A 25,377-nucleotide genomic window follows, 5' to 3' on the forward strand; every position below is an offset into this window, starting at 1 on the left:
TTTAGGATTAACTGAGCAGTTATGGCCATTACTCATGGTGCCAAGGCTGAGGGGAGAGTCACAGAAGATGAGTGGTTGGAGGGTCATTTGCCTGGTGTTTGAACAAAAGCTCCACTAACCCCTGCTTTGGTGCGACGGATGAGGGGTGGAGCAACAGGAAGTTCACTCACCAAGGAAGCAGTGCCTCAGCTTGCACTGAACCCCCTTAGTTACGTGATGATCATTTCTAGGTGTGGGGGGAAAAGTGTAAATTTTTTTCATAAAGGTTTACATTGTATTACAGGTTAACATTAAATGTTTTATAACAAAATCTTACAATTAGTGGTGGGTGTTTGTCTAGAGTAACGGAGACTGCATGTCGGTGTTATGATGTCTCAGCTTTCTTGCCACCTGTGTACCCTGTGAGGGGGCAGCTTGGACAGAACAGTTCAGGGAGGAGCCGGGGTACACCCAGGATGTATGTCAGCTATCACTTGTCCCCTGCCACCAGGACACATTTGAACACGACTCAAGTAGATGTCATTGATGTCTGTTCCGTTGCTCTCATAGGAATGGGAGTAAGAACTAGTCATCTGGCAGAGGACCACCCAAGCCTGCACATGTCAGTTGTGGTCTAACTTCACACATTTGGGGCTACTGCAACTCCCCAACCTTATTTTCCCCAAATTATCCTTTTCTGGCATGGCAGGCACTGGGGGGCTCAGGCCTATCATCCTAGATACTCAGGAGGCTGAGATCTGAGCATCATGATTCCAAGAAAGCCCATAAGACTATCTCCAATGAGCCATCATAAAGCCAGAAGTGGAGCTGGGGCTCAAATAATAGAGAGCAGTGTCCTGGCAGAGTTCAAGTGTCAGTACTGCCACCAAAAAAAATTATAACTTGAGTTCCTTGGGAAAATGTGTTTTTTTTCTGGTGATGATGCCATTTATGAGATCTCATTTCCTTAGGGCAGACCCAAGTCCCTGATCTGCTAAAATACCTACCAAGGCAGGAAAGCGCTCTACCTCAGAATCCCCAAAGGATTAAGTAGATGGAATCCTTTTATGTGAGACAGACCACCCCTCCCCCCAAGGAACTATTGCACTACCGAGGAAGTCTCCCAAACCCCACTGTTCCGTAACAGAGAGCATGCTCTTCTGTCCCTCACTCCTCAGTGTCTGAGCCCCAATTTCCACTCAAAGAAAGGCTCAGCCAAAAGCAGCCTGGACAGCACTTGGTATACATCATACATTTATTAGTGAATATTCCCTCTGAAATCAGCAACAATATTAAAAAAAATAATGATTGCACTACTTGGTCAAGCAGAACTAGCAACTTTCATTTTAAAAAAAGTACAAATCTGTTAAAAATTTCAATCAGTATACACATATATATAATACAACATACTAGTTAGTTAAATGCTACAAACCAATGTGAATCCACTGGAATGGAGGAAAAACCACACATTTAAGCTTTAAGAACCATTTTTTTCTCTATATATTAGCATTTTTCTCAAATACATACATGGGGAAAAATGAGGTAACTGTAAAATGTGCAAGGAACAGGGCCCCCCGAATTACATATATTCATATATATGTAATTATATATATAGAAAACCTTTCTAACACGGAACACAGGCGCTGGCCCAGCCAGTGCTGGGGAGGCCCACTGTCATGCCTCGGCCAGAGGTTGGGAAATCGTAAACAATGACAAGCCCCCACCACAGGAAATCATTGGTCACATGGCATCTATAGAGCAAGGTCGCAAATCACAAACATCCTAAATAATTGCTTCATAAATCATTTTTTTGTTGTTTTTTTAATGATTTTGTTGTTGTTAAATGCTGTGTTTCCCCACCCCTCCCCAGTAGCTGCTAGTTGAAATCCCATGTCTGCAGCGGATACAGTCCATGAGCCATTTCCACCTGCCCGCCCCCCTCCAAACCCCCTTGCCCCGGAAGCATTAAGGATTTGAAAACCTTTTGTTGTTGTTGTTGGGGTGGAGAGGGGAAAGGGGGGTATCAGAGAGGATGGTTCTCTGTAAAACACGTGGGTTTTCAACACTGCTATAAATATAGAAACGTCACCTGGAGTTATATACAGTAAGACTTTGGGTTCTCCGTGGGGTGGGCCCAGACTGCTGGGCCCTGTGGCAGGCAGGGGTGCTGGGGGGGGGAAGGGAGGGAGACAGGGGTGCTGCAGGCAGAACGAGGGTGCTTGGAGCATCCCTGAGGCAGCAGGAGCCAAGGGCTGCCTGCTAGGATGTGCCAGCCCCACACGCGGTTCGTTCATCCAGGGCAGCAACCCCAGCTGTGGGGGGTGGGGAGGGCGGTGGGGGGAGACAGGGAGGGAAAGTGGGGGGTGGGAAGTTCAGCCAGACCCTACAAGGGCCTCCTCCAGAGGACAGCAGAGAGCAGGCTGGAAGGGATCCCCTAGAAGTGGATGGAAGCCCAGGCTTTCCCTGGTCCCTGTCTCCTGGGATTCCTTGGGTTATGGGGAGTGGGGAAGAAGTGGGGGAGACTCACCCAGGCAGGTGGAAGATGGGCCTGGCTGGAGAGGGGAGAAATGCCCTGAAAAGCGTAGGGTCCCAATAGGCTCTAGGGACGTGTGCAGTACAGTGCGTGGCAGTTATCAGCTGAGCACAGCCCCCCCCCCCAGACCTCCCCCCTCCCAGTGCCAGCTCGGCCAGCGCAGCCCCTGCCTGCACACATACATGCAGGCCAGGCAGCACCACCCCACTGGTCTGCCCCCCCCTCTACTCTGGGGCACTCCGGTCCTGGTTGGTCCCTGTATCCCACTAAAAGAAAAAGAAAAAGAAAAAAAAATTGTAAATATCCACACCTCCAAACTCTACACGCAAGTATCGGGCCAAATGAATAAGAGAAATGAATAGGAGAAACGGCTACTCCTCACATTCATGCAGAAACCACAAGAGGGGACATTAGGCCAGGTCTGACCCTGTGTGGCACCGTGGAGGAGCCGCCACCAGGAACACAGGAACACAGGCCCTGTCTCCAGATTGCTCCAGAGGGCGTGGCTGGGACGCCCTCCAGCCTGGGGTGGGGCTGGCACGGGCTCTGCCTTGGGTGCAGGTCCTGGAGGAACCAGACAACCAGAGCCAAGCTGCCTCCTGAGTCTTTCTTGGGTCAGGCAGGAGGGACTCGGCCCTGGGGTTCAGGAAATGGCTTCTAGCCATCATCTGTCCCACACACCCTGGCAGTGCCACCTGGGCAGTGGGCACAGCATTTCAGTGCAGAGCTCAGGTGACCCAGGATGGTGACCCCTTTGCCCATGCTGGGGGGCCAAGGATCCCACCAGCCACACTGGGGGAAGATTTGCGGTTCCCAGTGCCAGCAGGAAGGAGGGCCCCAGGGTAAGTCAGGAGGGAGACTGGGGTGGGGGGGCAACACCCAGGCAGCTCCATGGCGGGCAGACAGGCAGGCAGAGGGGGAAGGAGTCTTTGGAGCTTGGCAAATGCAGGGGCTTATTGCAGGGGTTTCTCGCAGGGCTGACCCTGGCACCAGCTCTGGAGTTGATGGTGGAAGGACGAGGCAGGCCTGGGCCCCTCCCTCCCCATCCTCCCTGGGTCTCCCCGAGTCTCCAGAGCTTCAGGCAGGGTTCTCGTGGGCAGCTGTGGAGCCTCACTCAGCCTCCCGGGGCACCTCAGAGGCATCAGCCCGGCAGATGGGACACGTCCGGTTGGCCTGGGGGATGGGGGTATGAGTCAGGCTTTGCTCCCACGGCCTTCATCCCAATTGGGGTGGTTGTTTTTATGCTTCTTGGGGGTGGGGGTGACAGTCCTGGGGCTTGAACTCAGTGCCTGGGGACTGTCCCCGAGCTTTTTCACTTAAGACTGATGCTCTACTACTTGAGCTATAGCTCCACTTTTGGCTTTTTGGTGGTTCATTGGAGACAAGAGTCTCATGGACTTTCCTGCCCAGGACGGCTTCACACCGAGATCCTCAGATCTCAGCCTCCTAAGTAGCAAGGATTACCAGCAGGCAGCTCACTTCTAGCTTTTTGCTGGGAAACTGGAGATAAAAGAGTCTCACTGACTTTCCCACTCAGGCTGGCTTTGAACTTCCATCCTAAGACCATAGTCTGAGTAGCTGGGATTACAGGTGTGAGTCACCAGTGCTGGGCTTCCTGCCAAGTTTCTATTCAGAAGCCAGTTTCGGCCATCTTACCTTCAACCATTTGTCCACACACTTGGCGTGAAACTCGTGGTTGCAGGGGAGGACTCGGAGCAGCTGCCGCACCTCGAAGTCGCTGAAGCAGACCACACACCTGGAGGAGTACAAAGCATCACCCCATGCCGAGGGCTCACCACAAAGGAAGCCTCCCGTCCCCCAGGGTCTCTGCAGCCCAGCCAGAACTTACAGCGTCTGCTCCGATTGGTGACTGTCAGGGTGGAAGCGGTATGATGGGAGCTGTTCTATATCGGCTTTGGTGAGGCCCCGGGGCTTGGCATCTCCCAGCCGCTCGGCCAGGTTCAGGAGGGCCTGGACAAGACAGGATGGAAGGGGAGGAAGTCAGTACACCCAGGGGTGCTGGGGCTCCCAACACCCCACCCAGACCCACCCTCCCTTCCAGCACAGACCTCATAGTTCTCCATCTCCATATCATCCACGTCCAGATCCAGACTGATGGTGGGTCCCATAGCTGTGGGTGACATGGGCAGCATCGAGCTGGAGGACAGGTCAAGGGGCTCAGTGTCAAGGTCACTAGGGACTGGAGGGCACAAAGTGCTCCCCTCCCTTCCACTGCCCTGGATGTCTATCTCAGGACATGACCGGAGCGGGGAGGGATGCGTCCATCTTCATGTGGCACCAGGGCTCTCGGGCCACCATGCTGGTACTTACAGGAAGTAGGGCAGGAAGCTGGGGTAGTAAGATGGTGGAGGGGGTGGTGGCGGCGGCGGCGGTGGGGGCAGTGGCTGTTGCAGGCGATACCTCTGGGTGCTCAATCTCCGTGGCATCATGTGAGAATAGGGCTGTAAGAGGGGCCAATGGAGGTCAGGGTGCAGACCTTCCTCCTGTTATAAATATGCTCTCCAAGAACCATTAGAGGCACAAAGATAAAGACACATAAAGAATTGTCTCAGCAAGGCAAAAATGGCTTTTTGCAGAAGGGTGTGCCACCAGCCAAAACTCTGGCAAGCAAGCAAGCATGCAGAGCAGGAAGGCTGCTCCCTTTTTATCCCTAGCCTGGCAGGCCCTGCCCCCACTGCTCAGATTGGCTGAGCTCAGATTCACAATCTGCTCATGACTGGCTAACTTGAAAAAGGGAAAATGTATTTATGTAAGATAATTTTGAGATAAGATGGACAGTACACAAAGTAATCTTAAAATATACCCACACACTCTATGCTATTTCTTGAGCAATCTGAGGTCTCAATTCCATCTTGGAAAGAAACCATTTTTTTTTTCTTTTTCTGTGTATGTGGTACTGAGGAATCAAACCCAGGGCTTCATGCATGCTAGGCAAGCACTCTACCACCAAGCCACATTTCCAGCCCTGAGAAACCATTTTAAGATAAAATCTTACATTTCAAAAATCCTTTCCTGTCCCAAAGCAGGGTCCTCTTTTCCTTAACAAGAGCCAAACCACCAGGCCAAAGCAGGACCTTTTAAGCAATGCACACTGACAGGAAAGACAGTTTTTCTCACATTCCCAGTGGTTGAGCCCAGGCGGGGGACAGGCAGGGGTACTCACCACCCCAAAGGACAACTCCTGGTGCAGCGGATCGTGGGGCAGGTAGTTCAGGGGTACTGAAGGGGACAAGGCTGGACCGGGGGCGGACGTGGGGTAAGTAAAGCTGCCCAAGGGGTGCTGGTCCCCACGTAGGTCCATGTCATTGTCCAGCCGCTGCAGGGGCTACAGGAGGCAGAGGTGGGTTGGTCACAGGTCCATGACAAGGGAAGGCCCCAACCCTCGTCTTTCTCCAGCATCAAATCTGTTCCCCTAACTCACCATCCGTGGGTGTTGGGTCTGCAGTGATACAAACTGCCCAAGAGGCGCCATGTGGGCAGGCTGGGGCGGTGGGGCGGGTGGTGGGGGATGCAGAATGTAGTGGTCACTGGAGATGAGGTGGGGGTAGGCCTGGTAGGACACAGGGAGCTGTTGCATAGTGCATGCCTGGATCAGCTGCTGAGAGAAGGGGAAGAGAGGATGGAAGAAAGCTGGAGAATAGTTTTCTGGGCTCTGGGCTGGGCCTATTGCTCAGCCCATGTGATGTTTCTTTTTCTTTTTTCTTTTTTTGCCAGTCTTAGGCCTTGGACCCAGGGCCTGAGCACTGTCCCTGGCTTCTTTTTGCTCAAGGCTAGCACTCTGCCACTTGAGCCACAGCGCCACTTCTGGCCATTTTCTATATATATGGTGCTGAGGACTCGAACCCAGGGCTTCATATATATGAGGCAAGCACTCTTGCCACTAGGCCATATTCCCAGCCCCCATGTGATATTTCTAAGTTTTTGTTTTGTTTTGCCAGTCCTGGGGCTTGAACTCAGGGCCTGAGCACTGTCCCTGGCTTCTTTTTGCTCAAGGCTAACACTCTACCATTTGAGCCACATGCCACTTCCAGCTTTTTCTGCTTATGTGGTGCTGAGGAATCAAACCCAGGGCTTCATGCACAGTAGGCAAGCACTCTACCACTAAACCATAGTCCCAGCTCAGTCTAGTCCTGGTGCTTGAATTCAGAGCTCAGGCATTGTCCCTTAGCCAAAGCTCAACTTTCAGCTTTGTGGCTGGCTAATAGCAGATAAGAGTCTCACATACTTTCCTGCCTGGGCTGGCTTTGAACAGTGGTCCTCATATCTCACCTCTCACTTCTCACCTCCCCCCTCTCCCTCTCCCTCTCTTTTGGTGCTGATACTGGGCTTGAACTCAAGGGCTCACACTCTCCCTTGACTTTTTCACTCAAGGTTGGAGATCAAAGTCTCTCAGATTTGTCTGCCCAGGCTGACCATCCTCAGATCTGAGCCTCCTGTGCAGCTCGGATGACAGGTATGAGCCACTGGTCCCTGGCCTCGGCACAGGCATTTTAAAACCATGGTCACCGGGAGTATCTGGCCCTGTCTGGCTGCCCAGCTACAAGGTGCAGTGTAGCCTGGAAAGATTGCTCACTCACCGGGGGTGGGAGGCAGCAGAGCGGGTAATGCTGCCCACTGAACATCACGGAGCATGCTGGGAGCTGCTGAGCGCTGCAGCCAGGGATGTGTTGGCCTGCAGGCAAGGGGAAGCCTTGGGTGGTCACGGTGGTGACGGTGTAGGACAGAGGGACAGGTCCCTGGTGCACCTGTGAGGAGAGAGATTGTCAGGGCACTGCAGGGAGGAAGTGTGGCCATGTGGGGACCCTCCAGAACCACCCAAGCTCAGCTCCCAGTTCTCACCCCTTCTCTAGCTAGATTGCCCACCTAGGTAGCCTTTTGCCCCAGGTATCCTGAAATCTGGAAGGGACAGCCAGCTTTGCCAGTCATGGCCCCAAGGAAGGCCCTCCAGGTTCTCCGGGCCTCAGTTTACCTACCTATACCTAATAATGTTTTGCTTGGACATGTAGAGTAAAGCAATGTGGAACGAGGCCTGTCGCCTGTTTCTCAGACTGGCTTGTCAAGAGTTGGGGTGCAGGGGAGCTGGGGAGGAGTTCTGCCTACCTGCTCGTGGAGATCAACCATGAATGGGCTCTGCTGGGCAGCTTGGTGCAGCATTCGGGGGCTCCCGCCGGCAGGAGCCGAGGCCCGGCGCTCCTCTACAGGGAGGTGTGGTAGTCTGGGCAGTGGCTGCTGGGAGGGTAAGCTCTCATCCTGGGCAGGCGGGCTGGCCAGGGGGCCCTGGCGGCCGAGGCTGCACCACAGAGAGGAGGCCCCAGTAGGAATGAGGGGCCACTATACATTCACGGAACAGGGAGAGAAGCCAGAGTCCCTAGGCCCCCTACCCAAGCTGGCCACCCCATCCAATTCCAGGAGGAAGGGGGTCTTCCATCCTACCTTCCCCAAAGCTGGCCTGGAGTGCTGCTCGGCCCTGCGGAGAATCGTCGCTGGGCCGCAGGGGCAGAGGGTGGCCACCTAGTCACTGCTAGAGCCCATGGTCGCATCAGGAGAGCAGAGGGCTGGGGGGGCCAGGCCGGGGGTCACAACCCTAGAAGGCAAGCAGACCAAGAAATTGAGGCCTGGAGAAATCCAGCCACCTGCCCAATTAGGAAATGGATCCAATTCCAGTGATGTTCCCTGTGCTCCAGGGCTCAGAGTCCCGTGCTCGTGGATGCTCAACAGGCTCAGGATCAAGGAACCCAGGCCTCAGCTTCCTGCTGGGTGAAATAGGATCAAGTGCTTGCAGAGTAGCCAGGGGTTGGTGGCTCACTCCTCTCATCCTAGCTATTCAGGAGGAAGCTGAGATGTGAGGATTGAGGCTCACTGCCAGCCCAGGTTGTTTTTAAAGTCTGAAACTTTATTCTCTACCTACCAGTGGTAGTAATGAGGCCTCCAGACCACCAGGGGGCTCCCTGGAGCGGACTCTAGGTTCCTCCCTTCCATCTGGCTGGCCCTGGAGAGACTGCTAACAGGTCTGGGACCCAGTTCTCTTTCAGTCATACTGGGGAAAAAGCTTATTGACTGCTTCCTGCCCTTGAGAAGGGTTTGGTTCAAGACAAGGAAGTATTCTGTTCCTAACCTGTTCCCTGGGTACCCAGAGGTGTGATGTCAACACATTAAGAGCAGTGTCATCATTTTACTTTTCTCTTTTTTTCTTTTTGGGGCTATTTTACTTTTCTCTTTTTTTCTTTTTGGGGCTGGATCTGGGGCTCGCACTCAGAGCCTGAGAACTGTCCCTGAGCTTTTGTGCTCAAGCTAGTACTACACCACTTGAACCCCAGCTCTACCTCCTGAGTAGCAAGGATTACAGGTGTGAGCCACAGGTGATGGGGTATTTTACTAAGGCTCAGCTACAGAGGGGTCCTGGCTGTCCCTGCAGTCAGGCCCTTGCCCTGGGAGCCCCAACACATCTCCCCAAATGGAAGGTGGGGCCTGCTGAGAAATAAAGAGGAAGAACCTAAGGGGAAGTTGAGCAACCGTAGGTCAGGGCGGGGTCTCCTCCCTGTGGGTCAGACTAGGGGTTCAGGTGGGAACCTGGCTCAACCCACGCTTCCTTCCACCCACTAACTCCAGAGGTAGGAATGAGCCTGTGACAGGAAATGTTCTGGAACCAACGAGGACCTATAAAGTCAAAAGGTGCACACATCACCTACATAGAGCCAACACCTTCCACTCCTGTTCACACAGGCAAGGGAGCCCATCAACTTTCAGCTTGGAACCCCAGTCTTTCCTGCCAGCAGCACAAGCTTGCTCCCCAAATCTCTGTACAGGGGGCCCTTCTCCACTTTACAGGACAACGTTTGGTCAAAGCCTCACCTCCAACAAGGGTCCCAGGCAGAATGGGACACTTCTGCTAACTCAGGACCCATGCACTCATCAAAGGGGGTAGGTCACACAGCTTCTAAGGCCACCATCTGGCAGTGATGATATTCAATGCCAATGATGAAAACTTGGGATCTTGTTAGGTGCTTATGTCATCCTAGCTACTTAGAAGGCTGAGATCTGAGGATCACTGTTAGAAGCCAACCAGGGCAAGAAAGTCTCTGAGACTCTTATCTCCAATTACCCAGCAAAAAGCTGGAAGTGGAACTGTGGCTCAAGTGACTGAGTGCCAGCCTTGAAAGAAAAAGCTAAGGGACAGTGCCCAGGCCTTGAGTTCAAGCCCCAGGACTAGCACAAAACAAACAACATTGAAGATATTACAAAACAACCTGGTCTCTGATAGGAAGAAAAAAGGGAGCCACACTAGGCTTTATCCCCCTCTTTCAGTGCAAAAGCTTCCTCCGCAGGTCCCCCCAATCTGCCCTTTGCCTGCCCCACCACCTGTGACTGGGTCTGTAACTCCTAGCACAGGCCAAGTGCACAACCCGACACCTGTGCACACATACCTCCCCAACTTCCTGCTGCCCATCCAGCCACACAGAGTACAAGGGAGGCTCCGAGAAAACTCCAAATAACTGAAAATACATGTTCTGGCACACCCCAGACTTTCTTTGAAGGACTGGGAAATAAGAACATCTGGAAGCAGGGCACCAGTGGCTCATACCTATAATCCTAGCTGCTCAGGAGGCTGAGATCTGAGGATTGCAGTTCAACACCAGTCTAGACAGGAAAGTCTGTGAGACTCTTTATCTCCAATGAACCACCAGAAAACCAGGAGTGGCACTGTGGCTCAAGTGGTAGTGCACTAGCCTTGAGCTGGAGAGCTCAGGGACAGCACCCCGGCCCAGAGTTCAAACCCCACTACTGACAAAAAAAAAAAGAACATCTGGATCGTGTGTGTGTGTGTGTGTGTGTGTGTGTGTGTGTGTGTCAATACTGGGGCTTGAACACAAGTGCTGAGTTAGCTTTTTCCCCTCAAGACCAGTGCTCCACAGCTTCCACTTTTGGCTTCTTGGTGGTTCACTGGAGATGAGTCTCACACTTTTCTGCCCAGGCTGGGATTGAACCCAGATCCTTACATATCAGACTCTACTGATACTTGGATTTTTTTTTCTTTTTTTTACCACATTCCCTAGCAGTTTGCTTGTTTCTTTCTTTCCTTTTTTTTTTTCTATTGCCAGTCTTGGGGCTTGAGCACTCTACCATTGAGCCACAGCACCACTTCTGGCCTTTCCTGTGTATGTGGTGCTGAGGAATCCAACCCTTGGCTTCATGCACTCTACCACTAAGCCACATTCCCAGCCCTCCCCAGCAGTTTCTATGGCCCAGCCCAGTTTGGAAACCTCAGCCCTTGTCTGGGAGCCTGGGAGAACTATGCCAACTCCTATATACCAGCTTGGCAAGTTCTGACAGCAGCCCTTGCAGAAAGAACACTGAGGCTGAGTGTCTAGCCTAGGGTTAGAAACCAAGCCAGTGGTTTTCACTGTTCCTCTTGTGTTTAGTTGTCTCTTGAGGCCAGACAGTACCAAGACTCAAGGGTGCTGATCCACAGGCTCAGGTCTGAGGGAATCTGCAGACCCACTACAAAGGGACCCACTCTTCAGGAAAGGGAAGAGAGGTCAGGAGCTGAGAAACAGAACAGCAGGCAGAAGGGCCTCTAGTTGGAGGTGATGACGCCAGAGCTGACAGTGTTGCCAATTACAGTTCCACACTTATCACCCTCAGCTTCTGCCTAGAGTCCTGGATGAAAACTTAGGCACAAGATCTCGCCTGTCTCCTTGTCTGTAAAATGGGAAGAGTGCACAGTCTATCTCCCAAGCCAGCTCTGGTGGCTCACACCTGTAATCCAGGCTACTAGTCTGTAAACTGAGATTTCAGGATGGATGAGACCAGATGATTGTAGCTCAAAGCCAGGCTGGCTAGATAAATCTGAGCGCCTTCTTTTTTTTTTTTTTTTTGCCAGTCATGGGGCTTGGACTCAGGGCCTGAGCACTGTCTGTACCTGGCTTCTTTTTGCTCAAGGCAGCACTCTGCCACTTGAGCCACAGCACCACTTCTGGTTGTTTTCTATATATGTGGTGCTGCAGAATTGAACCCAGGGCTTCATGTACACAAGGCAAGCACTCTTGCCATTAGGCCATACTCCCAGCCCCCTGAGAGCCTCTTATCTCCAATTAACCAGCAAAAATGGCAGAAGTGAAAGTGTGGCTCAAACAGAGTGCAGCCTAGAGGGGAGAAAGCTAAGCAAGAGTGTAAGACCTTGAGTCCAAGTCCCAGTTTTGGCACATATGCATGCAAAAGGATTTCCTCAAAAGACACATAACTGACCCGTAGAGTGTGTGTGTGTGTGTGTGTGTGTGTGTCTAGAAAACATCCCTAAACAGAAACAAGGCTCCCCTTCGAGGCTGCAGGAGGCAGTGGAAATATGCTGCCTTCATGAAGAGAGCAAGCAGCTCTCAATTCTCTAAGTCTTCCCTGGGTATAAGAGGTGAAGACAGAACACACCCACTTTCCAGTTGTTCTAGACCATAAAACCAGAACAGAATTGGCCCTGGCTGGCCACTTCAACCCCTCACTCACACACTGGCACCAGAGCCTGAGGCAGAAGCCCTCTTTAACCACCTGTATTCTACACTAAGGAAGGTACAGCGGGTGTTCTTTTTTAGACACCTGTGCAGAGCTCTGCCATGGTGGACAGGCAAGGTATGGGTTGGAGCTAGCAACTTGTTCAAGGTCGACCAGCAAGGGTGGCCATGAGGCCACCTAGTAACTTGCTCTGCCTTTCCAGGCCTGTACAGCGCCAATGAGTTCTGTGCAAATGGCTCTTCAGAGACCCATCTTGCCTGGAGGCTGAGCATCTCACTTTGTAGTAAAAGTGTCCTGACCCTCCCCCTCCACACACACCCACACCCACCAACTCCCAAGTACCCAACTCTGACCTTGGCCAGGGCAGCCTTTGCCCGGTCATTTAAGCCTGGGGTCTGGCAAGCAGTTAAAGAGTCATTCCCCTTGGCCTATGAGCAAAGTCAAAAGCTAGGAAGCAAAAGCAGGCCCGGGCAGAGAGGCCCCACTACCCTACTACCCTGCCCAGCCCCCATTCCAAAGACGAAGTCCCCAAAAGGCGGTGGCGGGCAGGACCACCACCCTCCAAGAAGCCTAGACTCAGGATGACCTTGGTCAAGGAAATCCTTTAGCTTCTGTAAGCCTTAGTCGCCGCAACTGTAAAATGGGAACTGGAAATCTCTCCTCCCCAGAGCACCCCTAAGGGAAACAAAAAAGAAAGACAAGGAAGAGACAAGCAAGGAAAGCAGGTGGGCACATTCCTGGGGGAGGAAAGCAGCGTCCCGGGGGGCAGGCTCCTCCCCACAGCAGGCCAGGCGCAGATTGTGGGGCTCCAGGAAGCTCCCCAAGCCACCCCTCCCTGGGGATGGGGCTCAGGCTGGACACCGATTCTCCTCAAGGCCTCGCCGGTTCCTCGTACCGCGCTCGGAAGGAGCTGGCGAGGAGGGAGGCCCGGCGGCAGCGCCGGGGCCGGCGCGCTGTGACTTTAAGAACCGAGGAGCCCGGACCATGTGCTCGACGTGAGACAAAAGCAACAACAAAGGAAGTGGCGGCCGCAGGGGGAGGGGGCGGCTCCTACCTCTCCAACCGCAGCGCTCGGCCTCCGGAGAGGGGCAGCCGGCCCAGCCTTGGGGGACACTAGGAGGAGGGGGTCCCCAGATCTCAGGGATCTGGACCGCCCTCGGTTAACCCCTGCAGAGCCGGCTGGTCACGGTCCCCCCCCCCCTTCCCGGGGGAGAGGAACCGGAGTTTCAGGGCCAAGGGAATCGGGAGTTAGAAGCCCCGGCCTCCACTCACCTTCGGCCTGCCGGCCTCACGACGGCTTCTTTGTTCGCGATCCCGGATGGCTACGACGGGCAGGGGACGAAGGGGGCGGCCCGGACCCCTCTACGAGTCCCCGCCCTGCGGAACAATGTGCTCCCTCCCCACCCCGGGCCCGGGCCCGCCGGCTCCTTCCGGGGCCTCTCTCTTTGTTGTCCGCCGGACGCCGTCCGCCGGCTCGCGGGGCTCACGCGCGCTCGGCCTCTCCGCCCAGGCCTAAGGGGAGCGGGAGGCGGCGCCGGACGCCGCCGGGGTGCGCGGAGGCCGGCGGCTGGCCCTTTAAGAACTGTCCACGGCGGCGGCGGAATGTAACAAACCCCACATTTGATTCACAACATTCGAGGCAGCGAGGTCGCGCGCCCGGGCGGGAGGGGGGCTCGCGGGGGCGCGCCCGGAGGCGCCCGCAAACAGTAGCCTGATGCGAGCCCGCGGCAGCCCCGCCCCACGCCAAGGGCTCCGCCCCTTCGCGGCCCCGCCAGCCAATCACGGACCACACACCGTCACGTGACTATAAGGCCGCCATCTTAAAAGGCGGGGGGTGCAAGAGAGGAAAAAAAAACCCTCCGATTCGACCCCACCTTCCCACTTAAAGTCACCGCAGTCAGAGTCAAAGGCAAGGGGCGGGGCCTCGGAGCCTGATAAAGAGATGAAGACCCCGTGGTGCACAAGATCGGCCGGCGGCAACTCAAGCTTGCCCAGAAAACTCGCCTACCACTGCGCCTCTGAGGCAGTTTCCCGGTGGGAGAAAAGAGTCCCTCCAGTAACGCCGCAAGCCTGCACTTACCCTGTCATGGCCACCTCCTCGGGGCCAGAGCGCCTCTAGGGACTCTTTCGTGCAACGGGCTGACCTCCGATGAAGCAGAGGAAGCTTCTCAAACTGGCCCGGGCGGTTAGGATGGGGACGTCCCACCAGCCCGGAGCCCGCAACCTTCCCGGAGATGACGTCACCTCCAAGAGGTGCAGGACCGCGATGACATCATGGCCTCGCCACCCCCCCATAGCGTCTTGTTTATACTAAGCGGCGCCTTTAAAATGGTGGGACGGCCCGGATTGTCCAACAAACCAATGAGAGGCGACCTATGCAAACGAGCTAAAGTCTACTGAGCCTGGGGATTGGCCCGACGCGCGCTGGCGTCACACACACAATTACCTGCCCCGCCCCCGGCGTGGCCGGCGGAAAGGGGCGGGGCACAGATGCAGTTTAAGCCTACTCGAGCCTCGCGGAGCAGCCCGGCAGAGCTGAGGTCCAATCCCGGGAAACTAAGCTCAAGGAACCTTCGGTACTTTCTCCACTCCTTCCACCAGCTTGAGCCTAGGAATTTATGACAGTGAGACTCATCTCCACTTAGCCTCCAGGAAGCTGGAGGAAGTAGAGCTGTGGCTCAAGTGGGAGAGGGCTACCTTTGAGGGAAAAAGCTCTTGAGTTCTAGCCCCAGTGCTGGCACCTTGCCCTCATAGAAAGATCAAGCTACATTTATAACCACTGGCCCCACTCCAGCCCCTTCCTGCTTTGTTGGGGAACTGTTTTGTTGAGAAAGAGTGTCTTCCTCCTGCAACTGCTGATAAACAGGCCTTAGGGGTGCACTTAGCCATCTCTCCTGGCCGACCTTTTTGGGGTCACCTCTGCCAAATCCACTCCCACACCCTGCTGGTTGCCATCCCTGGCTGTCCCTGACTGCCACTATCCTGCCTGGATCTGCTCGCTCTCCTTTCCGCCTTTTCAGGCTGTTCCACCACATCTTTTTCCGGGAGCTATGTATTGCAGTGTTCCCGACTAACCCTCCACTCCGCCTAGATACACCCCCCCCCCCCGCCCCCGGCCACACACACCCCATCACATCTGCCATTTAATGAGCCCAGAGCCCTGTTACTATCCCCTACCTGGCAGAGAAGGCTCAGCCTTTTTATTTCTATTAATTTTTGATTGGTACTAGTGTTTGAACTCAGGGCCTGGGCCCTATTCCTTAGCTTTTACTACGCAAGAGTGATGTCCTAGCGCTTGAGCCACAGCCCTACTTCAGGCTTATTGGTGGTTTATTGGAGATTAAGAGTCTCATGGGGGGCTGGGGATATAGCCTAGTGGCAAGAGTGCCTGCCTCGAATACACGAGGCCCTAGGTTCGATTCCCCAGCACCACATATGCAGAAAACGGCCAGAAGCGGCGCTGTGGCTCAAGTGGCAGAGTGCTAGCCTTGAGCGGGAAAAAGCCAGGGACAGTGCTCAGGCCCTGAGTCCAAGGCCCAGGACTGGCCAAAAAAAAAAAAAAAAAAAAAAAAAGAGTCTCATGGTCTTTCCTGCTCAACCTGGCTTGGAATTGGGATCCTCACATCTCAGCCTCATGAGTACCTAGGATTAGAAGTGCGAGCCATGGGCACCCAGTACATATGCCACTTTTTTTTTTTTTTGAGCTGGTAGGATTAATACCACAGTGTCCCCAAAAGCAGTAAAGTATCTCCATGGGGCTCTCCTGCCACCTCCACAGCCAGGCCTAGTCACCCAGTTCTGGCCTGGACCATTAGCAATGGAAGTCCAAAGGAAAGGCTGTGAGAAGCCCCTGGTAGTACTTGGTCAAGATCCTCTGCCCTTTTTTCCTTTTTTCTCTCACCATCTTTTTACTTCCCCATGCTGGGCCTAGTCCTGGAAGTCCTCAATAAAGCCCCAGAGACCAAAGAACAATAATGCAATTCCCTTTAACCTGAAAAGCTCTTGAGTATATGCAAAAGGCAGAAGAGCCCAATTTTATCCAACTGTTGAATGTTTCAACAAAACCCAGACATTCTGAACTTTACTTCAAAATCCTGTGATTTGGAACCCCAATGGGGGGCTACAGACCACACTCCTACCTCCTACCTGCTCCTGTCACACCCTGCTCCCATGAAGGCAGGTGCTGTTTTCTTTCACCACGGAAAGTGGTTCAAAGACAGGAAGTCCCTGCCCTCACCACAGAACCCAGAAGGGTGGCCTTCTGAGCACCACAAACCACAAGTGTGGTGGCCCTCTTCTGACACTGCCTGTTGCAAGTCTGTGGGGGGAAGGCAAGGCCCTATGGTCTCTTGCAAGGTCTGATCATCTCACAATGACCTCCACTTCAGGGAGAAACTGAGGCCAAAAGCCATGTTATTGTTGTTATTATTATTATTATTTTGCCAGTCCTGGGGCTTGGACTCAGGGCCTGAGCACTGTCCCTGGCTTCTTTTTGCTCAAGACTAGCACTCTACCACTTGAGCCACAGCACCACTTCTGGCTTTTTCTATATATGTGGTGCTGAGGAATCGAACCCAGGGCTTCATGCATGCTAGGCAAGCACTCTACCACTAGGCCACATTCCCAGCCCCCATGTTACTTTAAATCAAGGGGCAAATCTAGGGTCACATTGGGGGCTTGAACTCAGGGCCTGGGCACTATCCCTTAGCTTTTTCTGCTCAAGGCTGGTGTTCTACCACTTGAGCCAGACCTCTCCTTCTGGCTTTTTTTTGCTGGTTAGTTAGACATAAAGGTCTCATGGACTTTTCAGTTCTGCTGTCTTCAACTACAATTCCTCAGATCTCAACCTTCCAAGTAGCTAGGATTACAGGTGTGAGCCACAGGTGCCCAACTTCTAGGATCTTTTTAAGGTTGGGTCATATAATGCAAATAGCATCAATGGATCCCTCGTGATTACTGCAGCTGCTTAAAATTCTGGGGCCAGGAGATGGTGGCTCATGCCTGTAATCCTAGCTTCTCTGGTGGCTGAGATCTGAGAATCCCAGTTCAAAACAAGCCCAGGCAAGAAAGTCTGTGAATCTCATCTCCAATGAGCCACCAAAAACCAGAAGTGGCATGGTGACACAAGTGGTAGAGTGCTAGCCTTGAGCAAAAGAAGCTTAGGGACAGTGCCCTGGCCCTGAGTTCAAGCCCCAGGACTGGCAAAAAAAAAAAAAAATCTGGGCTAAATGCTCCCAGATCAGGAGACCACGGGTGGCTCCAGGTGATAAGGTGGAGGATCTACCCAGAGAGACTCCAGTTGTGACCCCAGTACAAAGCACTCATTGCCACATTCTGACTTCCTGCTTCCTCTGCCAGGCTGCCCCAGCAAATGGGAGGGGCTTGGGCAGGCTGAGGCAGGAAGAGAAGGGTGTGGTCCTCATTTCCAGCTGGTGCCCTGCTCAGCCAGGTTTGTTTGTTTCTTTTTTTTTTTTTTTTTGTCAGTCCTGGGACTTAAACATGGGGCCTGAACACTGTCCCTGAGCTTTTGCTCAAGGCTAGCACTCTACCACTTAAGCCACAGTGCCACTTCTGGCTTTTTCTGTGTATGTGGTACTGAGGAACTGAATGAACCCAGAGCTTCATGCATGCTAGGCAAGCACTCTACCACTGGGCCACATTCCCCAGCCCACAGCCAGGGAACCTAACCCAGAACCTGCAAGACTGGCTGCCTCCCATCCTTGCAAATCAGAAAATACTCTCTCTCCAACTCTCCTCCAAACAGACAGGGCACCTTCCCAGGGTAATCTTCCCAGGGTGCATCTGTGGGGCACTGATCATGGAGGTACACCCCAGGACCCTCAGCATGGCCAGGCAAGCCAGCTCTGGTCTCAACCTCCCAAGATGGCACAGAGTGTAGGGACAGCACATGGAGTCAAATCAGGGAAGGGACTTCCAGGGCCCCTTCCAAGCTTCTCTGCTCTGAGCAGGACAGAATATACTTGAACTCCAAACTGCCTACCTTAAAAAGAACTGATGGCAAGCCGATTGCTGGTGGCTCACATCTGTAATCCCAGCTATTTCTTGAGATCTAAGGATTATGGTTCAAAGCCAACCCAGGCAGGACAAGAAAAATACTTCAGACTCTTATTTTCAATTAACCAACAAAAAGCAAGAATTGGAGCTGTGGCTCAAGTGGGTAGAGAGCCAGCCTTGAGTAAAAAAAGCCAAGTGAGAGAGTACAGCCCTGAGTTCAAGCCCCAGTACCAGCAAACAAAAATAATACTGTAAAAGTAAATAAATGAAAGACTTGACTAGCCAGTAGCTGGTGGCTCATGCCTGTAATCCTAGCTACTCAGGAGGATGAGATGTACGGATCTCGATTCAAAGGCAGGAAAGTTCTTAAGACTTTTATCTCCAGTGAACCACCAGAAGACCAGAAGTGGCGCGATGGCTCAAGGTGGTAGAGTGCTACTAGCCTTAAGCTGAAGAGCTCAGGGACAGTGCCCAGTCCCGAGTTCAAGCCCCACCACTGACAAAAGAAAAGAATTGACTAAGTGGAAAACTGGTTCAAGACAACATCTATGCCTTCTACCAGAAGAAAAACAGAACAAAAATAAAGCAAAAAAAAAAATCCGTTTTTACCCCTCCCAATACTAGTGGATAATAGAGTCAACTCCTATCAAATAATTCAGTTAGATTAGCCAAATCAGCAGTAGAGTAGCAAGCAATTTTTTCTAACTGTGTAAAAAGTAGCCCTTAAGGATTAGATTTAGACTACAATGTTTATAGTTACTGTATTTGGGTCAAAACTTTTTCTCCACTCCCTGATATATGACTGTTAACAAAGGGAGACGGAGAGAGACAGTAGAGACCAAGTCTGTGAACACTGTATATGTGCTTGATACATTGTATATTGCATATGGGTCTACCTGACCTAGACAAGGGATGGAAAAACAGGTTGTAAGATATCACAAGAAATGTACACACTGCCCTACTATGTAACTGCACCCTCTTTGCACAACACCTTGTAAAAAATTTATGTTCAATTAATAATAAAAAAATATTAAAAAAAATAAAACCAGAAAGAAAAAAAAAAACTTTTTCTCCAATCTGCCCAATCTCTCTGGGGGTGGGGAAAGAGCTGACTGCAGATGGAAGAGAGGGTTTGCAGAAGATTGGGATGTCTGTAAAGATGTTCTGGGTCAGCCAGGTGTCAATGGCTCACACCTGTCATCTTGCTACTCAGGTGGCTGAGATCTGAGGATCAGGGCTCAAAGCCAGCCATGGCAGGAAAGTACATGAGACTCATATCTCCAATGAACCACCTGAAAGTCAGAGTGGAACTGTGACTCAAATCATAGAGCTCTAGCCTTGAGTGGATAAAGCTCAGGGATAGCACTCAGGCCCTGAGTTCAAGCCCTAGGATGGGCACATATACACATAAAAAACATACTCTGGGTTTGGGGCTCATAGTAGCAGTCTGGCTTGGGTTTTGGGAGCTGAGGAAGCTCTGTCTTCCATCTCCACTCAAGTCTCTCATCTGTAAATGGGGACAATGACAAGAAATTGATGACAGAGGAAGCTTAAGGAGCACCTAGACAGGCTAGCATTATCCATCTGCTGCAGGTCACGGAATAGACAGGACAATACTAATAGTTAAATACACTTGACCCTAAGAGCTCCTGATCTCTGAGGCTGTCTGTCCAGGGGTATAAACAGGGAAGAGCTCCTCATCTTAGTGAGGCAATGGTGCCTCTCAGTGCGTGTGTATCTCAGGGCCCTCTTTCTGAGTCTGAATTTGGACATGTGAGCTTTGTGTGTTATTGGGAGGGGGTCCCCCGCAGCATTAAGGATAGGGATAAAAGCATGCTACACACCGCGCACCAGTGGCTCTCGCCTGTAATCCTAGCTACTCAGGAGGCTGAGATCTGAGGATCAGGAAAATGCGTGGGGCTCTTATCTCCAGTGGAACTACCAAGAAGTTGGAGATAGAGTTGAGGCTCAAGTGGTGGAGTGCCAGCCTTGTGTGGAAAACTCAAGAGTCAGTGCCCGGGCCCTGAGTTCAAGACAAAAGAAAAATAAATAAAGTATGCCACCGTCCTGAGGTGGAAACGGTAGGGGTGGAGCAGGATTGCAGAGACCCGCCCCCAAGTTGAGGGGGCTCCTCGCCTCCCGGGCCCCCAGTCCCCACTTGGGCAATGGAAACTGTGACTCTGGCCAAGACCACAGCCACTCCATAAACCACAAGGGCTCGAAGCCTCCACAACGCAGCCACAGGGTTACAGCGATCCTCCCGCTCCCGAAACTCCCCGGGTCCAGCCGAAGCCAGACCACTAGGGGTTGCAATCGAGCATGCGCGGGGCGCAAGGTTCCCTGGGACTTGTAGTTCGCTGGGCATTCCCCCAGACGGGACATTCAGACCTAGTGGACCCTAGGGGAAGCGGCGCGGCACTGACTCCGGGAGGGCGATCTTGGGCCGTGCGGCTGCACGCAGAGGCCTACCAGGGAGCACCCCACCGCTACCCTGCTTGCCCGGAGCCGACCCCAGCCGCTATGTCCTCTCCGCACTTGAGGCGCTCGGAGTCTGGTAGCGGCCCGGCGTTACCTGGGGCCGCGGCGGGGCTCCACCCCCACCCGGCGGCGGCGCGTCGCTCCCGCTGCAAGCAGCTGCGGCCCAGAGCCGCCTGCCGCGGCACACCACCCCCCTCGATGCGTACAGTGGAACCGTCCACGGACCTCACCATTCGGCCCACGTGGGGCGGGGGTAGGCAGAGGCACGTCGGCTGAGCGGCCGACGGCCCTCCTCTCCCAGCTCCCGCGAGATTGGATCTGCCTGGACTGTACCATGGGCGTGGGGAGCCGGGGGGGGGGCCTCTGCGGAGATCTCTGGGCTGGCGGCCACGCCCACACGGTGCCCGGTGGCAAAGGGCGCGCGGGGGCAAAGCATCCCTGCCTCCTACTTACTGCCTCGGTGACCTTGGATGAGGACTGACTCCGTTTCCTCCTCTGTGAAATAAAGAAAATAATAAACTCCGTGGCTGTTCAAGGAATCTTCGCTTCCTGCAGAGTTTGTGTTTCTCCCTAGCCGCGGTTTGGGAGGAGATCGGGGGTAGACACACTAGAAATAGGCTCGGCAGATCTGGGTTCCCACTTAGAGTCATTCTCTGGGCCTCAGTGCTCCCGTCTGCGCAAGGGGAGCGATGAAAACTTCTGCAGGAGGAAGAAGGGCGAGCCCAGCGGCTCGAAGACGTGGCAGCTGGCGGGGACCTCGGAAGGGATCGCGCCCCTCTCCATACACCCCGCGTTTGCCCATCCTGGACCCGAGCGCCGCGGATACCTGCCCTAGCCGGGTTTCCTAGCCCGGGAAGGGGGCGGGGGAGCAGGCCACGAAGGACTACAACTCCCAGCCCGCCTCGCGCGGCCCGGTCACGAGGTCAGCTCGGTCCCTGCAAGCCACGCCTCCCGGGGGACCTGCTGCGGGGGAGATGACCCCGATCGCCCTGGAGAGCTGTTTGGACCGTAGCTCTATTTCCTCCGGGCCAACCACGGTTCTCGAGCTTCCTCCGGGAAAGAGCACCTTAAAGGGCGCGCGTGTGTGCCCCGGAGGGGGGTCGGGGGGGTGAGAGGCTGGTTCCTGGGTGGTGGGACTTTACACCCCCGGGGTGACCGGGACGCAGCTAGTCCCAGTACTGGGTGGGGCCGAGGCGAGTCTCCAGGTGTCAGATGAAGTGGCCGATTTGCCCAGGATTTCACCCTGATCCATTTCTGAGCACGCAGTGTAGACATGGCATAGCCAGGCTGAGGGGGTGTGTGTGTGTGTGTGTGTGTGTGTGTGTGTGTGTGTGTGTGTGTGTGTGTGTGTGTGTGTGTGTGTGTGTGTGTGTGTGTGTGTGTGTGTGTGTGTGTGTGTGTGTGTGTGTGTGTGTGTGTGTGTGTGTGTGTGTGTGTGTGTGTGTGTGTGTGTGTGTGTGTGTGTGTGTGTGTGTGTGTGTGTGTGTGTGTGTGTGTGTGTGTGTGTGTGTGTGTGTGTGTGTGTGCCATTACTGGGGCTTGAACTCAAGGCCTCACTGTCTCGAAGCCTTTCTTCTGCTTATGGCCAGCTGGCGCTCCATCATTTGAGCCACAGCGCCACTTCTGGCTTTTTGGTAGTTTAATAGGAAAGGTGGTAAGAGTCTCATGAACTGTTCTTCCTAGGCTGGATTTGATCCGGGATCCTCAGATCTCAGCCTCCCGAGTAGCTAGGATTACAGGTGTGAGTCATCAGCATCCAGCTACAAAGAGTAGCTTTTCAGGTCTTTTTTTTTTTTTTTTTTTTAACTCAGGGAGCACCCACTAACAGTGTAACTGGGAAGGAACTGTGGTGTGGATACATTGTTACCTCAAGTGCACTTTGCTATTACTTGCCCTGTATGCATCAGTAGTCTGACTTTGCAGCCCATTTTGCAGACAAGCATGCTAAGCATCAGAGATGTGCTTTGCCCAAAATACGACCCCCCCCCCCCCAAAGTTGGTAAGTTGTACAAAGGGCATTAGGATCCTGGTCTTTCCCCCAGGTTGTCCAGGTGGGCAGATGCCCTTGAGATGGGCAGGGCACTACCTGGTCACATCTGGCTCATCCAGATGCTGTCCAAAGGCCTGGATGGGGCAGGACACACCTGGTGACTAACAGCACTGACTCAGAGCAGGGGTCAGGCTGGGCAGACCTACCAGGCTGACTCGCCCTTTTGATGTGAGGCTGAAATGACACACCTCCTTCTCCTGGCAACAAGGATTCCTACCTACTTTTTTGTTTGTTTAATGTGTGTGCTGGTCCTGGGGCTTGAACTCAGGGCCTGTGCACTATCCTTTAGCTTTTTCTGCTCAAGGATGGCACTCCTGAGCTTACTTCCAGTTTTTTTTCTGACTAACTAGAGATAAAAGTCTCATAGACTTTGCTGCCCTGGCTGGTTTGGAATCAAGATTCTTACATCTCAGCTTCCTGAGTAGAGTGGATTACAGGCGTGAGCTGTCAGTGCCTGGCAATTCCCTTGTCTTCTCAGGGACAGAGGGGTCAGGCTGCACAGCTGTGTGACACTGATATGCATGGGTTGGCCTCTGTTTTCCCATCTTGCAAACAATAAAACCACCAGCAGCACATCCCAATAAAAACATAGTGGCACAGACGTGTGTCATATGTGCCATAACCTGCTATGTGTGTCCAGGCCTTATGCATCTGCTGACTGACTCAGCCCTCTGTGTTCCTGGGGTCTTACACCATCAGCATCAATCAACTCCCCTTTTTCCACTGTGTGTGTGTGAAACAAAACATTAGGCTAGGTACCAGCGGCTCACACCTGTAATCCTATCCACTCTGGAGGCTGAGATCTGAGGATCACAATTCAAAGCCAGCCCTGGAAGAAAAGTCCCTGTGAGACTCTTATCTCCAATGAACAACTCAAAAGCCAGAAGTGGAGCTGTGGCTCAAAGTGGTAGAGTGCTAGCCTTGAGCAAAAAGAGCTCAGGGATAGTGCCCAAGCCTTGAGTTCAAGCCCCAGTACCAGCACAAATAAAATGATTCTAATTCTGGCATTTTAACTCAACCCTGCCCTTTATGTATGCACTTGGGTGAAGTGGTGAAGAAACCTTTCACCTCAAGTGGATCAATTCAACAAGGCCTGGAGAAGAGATTATTTATTCAGTAAAGGAGGATGACTTCCGGCAGGGCTGCATCCAGGAGATCACACAAAGTCATAAGGAATCCATGTGTTTCCATTTCTTTCCTTTGCTTTACCCCTTATTCTTAGATTATTTCTTAGTCAGTTTTGCCTTCATGGTGGAAAACAGCTGTTGGAAGTCTCAGAGTTATTTTCTTAAAACTTAAACATCCCCCTCCGCCCCCCCCCCCCACCAAGCAGGGAGGGTTTTTCCTCTCACACACAACCATTCCAAAAAAAGTTCGTTATTTAAGATCATTGGTTCCGGGCTGAGAATATGGCCTAGTGGCAAGACTCGTATACATGAAGCCTTGGGTTCAATTCCCCAGCACCACATACATAGAAAATGGCCAGAAGTGGTGCTGTGGCTCAAGTGGCAGAGTGCTAGCTTTGAGCAAAAAGAAGCCAGGGACAATGCTCAGGCCCTGAGTCCAAGGCCAGGACTGGCAAAAAAAAAAAAAAAAAAAAAAAAAAAGATCATTGATTCCCTCCATCAGTCTGTCTCTGTCTCTTTTCACTCTATGGCCTTGAAATGTTACCTCCTGCCTCCCTATTGCTGCTGGGATTACAGGAATGTGCTACGGCATCTGGCTTCCCACTTAGTTCTTACTGTCACAGTTTGGTCACAAGCCTACCCTAACCCAATAGGGATGGTGGAGAGACTTTCACTACTGGCACAGCAGTGTGGCACATGGAGGTCATTCCCAAAGGAAGGGCTGCTGGACTATCAGTGTCCCCTGCTTGGGGGGGGGGGCAGGGAAAGCTGTCTGTCTCTGTGTGTGTGTGTGTGTGTGTGTGTGTGTGTGTGTGTGTACACTAGGGCTTGCACTCAAGGCCTGGGAGCTGTCCTTTTGCTTTTTTTTTTTTTTCTTTTTGGCCAGTCCTGGGGCTTGGACTCAGAGCCTGAGCACTGTCCCTGGCTTCTTCCCGCTCAAGGCTAGCACTCTGCCACTTGAGCCACAGCGCCCCTTCTGGCTGTTTTCTATATGTGTGGTGCTGGGGAATCGAACCCAGGGCTTCATGTATATGACGCAAGCACTCTTGCCACTAGGCCACAGTCCCTGCCCTTTGACTTTTGCACTCAATGTTATTGCTCTACCCCTTGAGCCACAGATCCACTTCCAGGTTGTTGTTGTTGTTGTTGTTTGTGGGTTCATTGGAGACAAGAGTCTCATGGACTTTCCTGCCTGGGCTGACTTTGAACTGTGGTCCTCACGTCTCAGTCCCCTGAGTAGCTAGGATTGCAGATGTGAGCCATCAGTACCCCACTTAGTGGTAGGACCCCCCCTCCCCACCTCACCAGCAGAGCATGGGGAGGGCCCAGGCAAGTGAGGAAAGTCGGCGTAGCTGTTCCGCCATTTCCACCCCGTTTGAGACCCCTTTCAGTGGTCAGGTGGGCTCTGGGCTCAGCCCTCTGCCCTGGGGGTATGTGGGCATTTGCCTTGGCTTCTTTTCTGTGGAATGGACTTAATAAACACAGAAGGCACCAGTAAGATCCTGATGCAAACCACACATTAGGGTCAGGGGCCAGTGACTCATGCCTGTAATTCTAGCTTCTCAGGAGGCTGAGATCTGAGGATTGTAGTTTGAAGATAGCCTGGACAACCCCCCCCCCCAAAAAAAAAAGTGAGACTCTTATCTCCAGCTAAGCAGCAAAAAGCCAGA

At 53.0% G+C, this 25,377-nt stretch overlaps 2 protein-coding genes across 7 annotated transcripts in view; one reads left to right on the forward strand and one right to left on the reverse strand.

Moving 5' to 3' along the window:
* The window catches only part of Faf2 (Fas associated factor family member 2), a 56,253-nt gene extending 44,560 nt beyond the window's left edge, over nucleotides 1-11,693 (forward strand). Inside the window, exon 13 of the transcript XR_007209179.1 lies at nucleotides 11,683-11,693. The gene's annotated coding sequence lies outside the window, so the exon portion shown is untranslated. The remainder of the gene's footprint in view (nucleotides 1-11,682) is intronic.
* Nucleotides 1,217-14,396, reverse strand: Rnf44 (ring finger protein 44). 6 transcript variants are annotated; one of them, XM_048334389.1, is made up of 11 exons: nucleotides 14,118-14,396; nucleotides 7,967-8,117; nucleotides 7,634-7,823; nucleotides 7,111-7,278; nucleotides 5,955-6,131; nucleotides 5,697-5,858; nucleotides 4,844-4,974; nucleotides 4,582-4,669; nucleotides 4,362-4,483; nucleotides 4,169-4,268; nucleotides 1,217-3,685 (listed from the first exon to the last, which is right to left on the reverse strand). In XM_048334389.1, exons 2-11 carry the CDS (start codon nucleotides 8,071-8,073, stop codon nucleotides 3,623-3,625), a joined length of 1,308 nt encoding a protein of 435 aa, XP_048190346.1. In that variant the 5' UTR covers nucleotides 8,074-8,117; nucleotides 14,118-14,396; the 3' UTR covers nucleotides 1,217-3,622. The 6 variants fall into 6 exon arrangements, with proteins under 6 accessions (XP_048190346.1, XP_048190351.1, XP_048190350.1 ...); XM_048334394.1 differs by having other exon boundaries at nucleotides 5,955-6,119; nucleotides 14,118-14,395; XM_048334393.1 differs by having other exon boundaries at nucleotides 5,955-6,128; nucleotides 14,118-14,385.
* Between the last annotated feature and the right edge of the window lie 10,981 nt (nucleotides 14,397-25,377).

The sequence above is a fragment of the Perognathus longimembris genome, chromosome 25, assembly GCF_023159225.1.
Source record: "Perognathus longimembris pacificus isolate PPM17 chromosome 25, ASM2315922v1, whole genome shotgun sequence".
In the NCBI taxonomy this organism is placed as follows: Eukaryota; Metazoa; Chordata; class Mammalia; order Rodentia; family Heteromyidae; genus Perognathus; species Perognathus longimembris.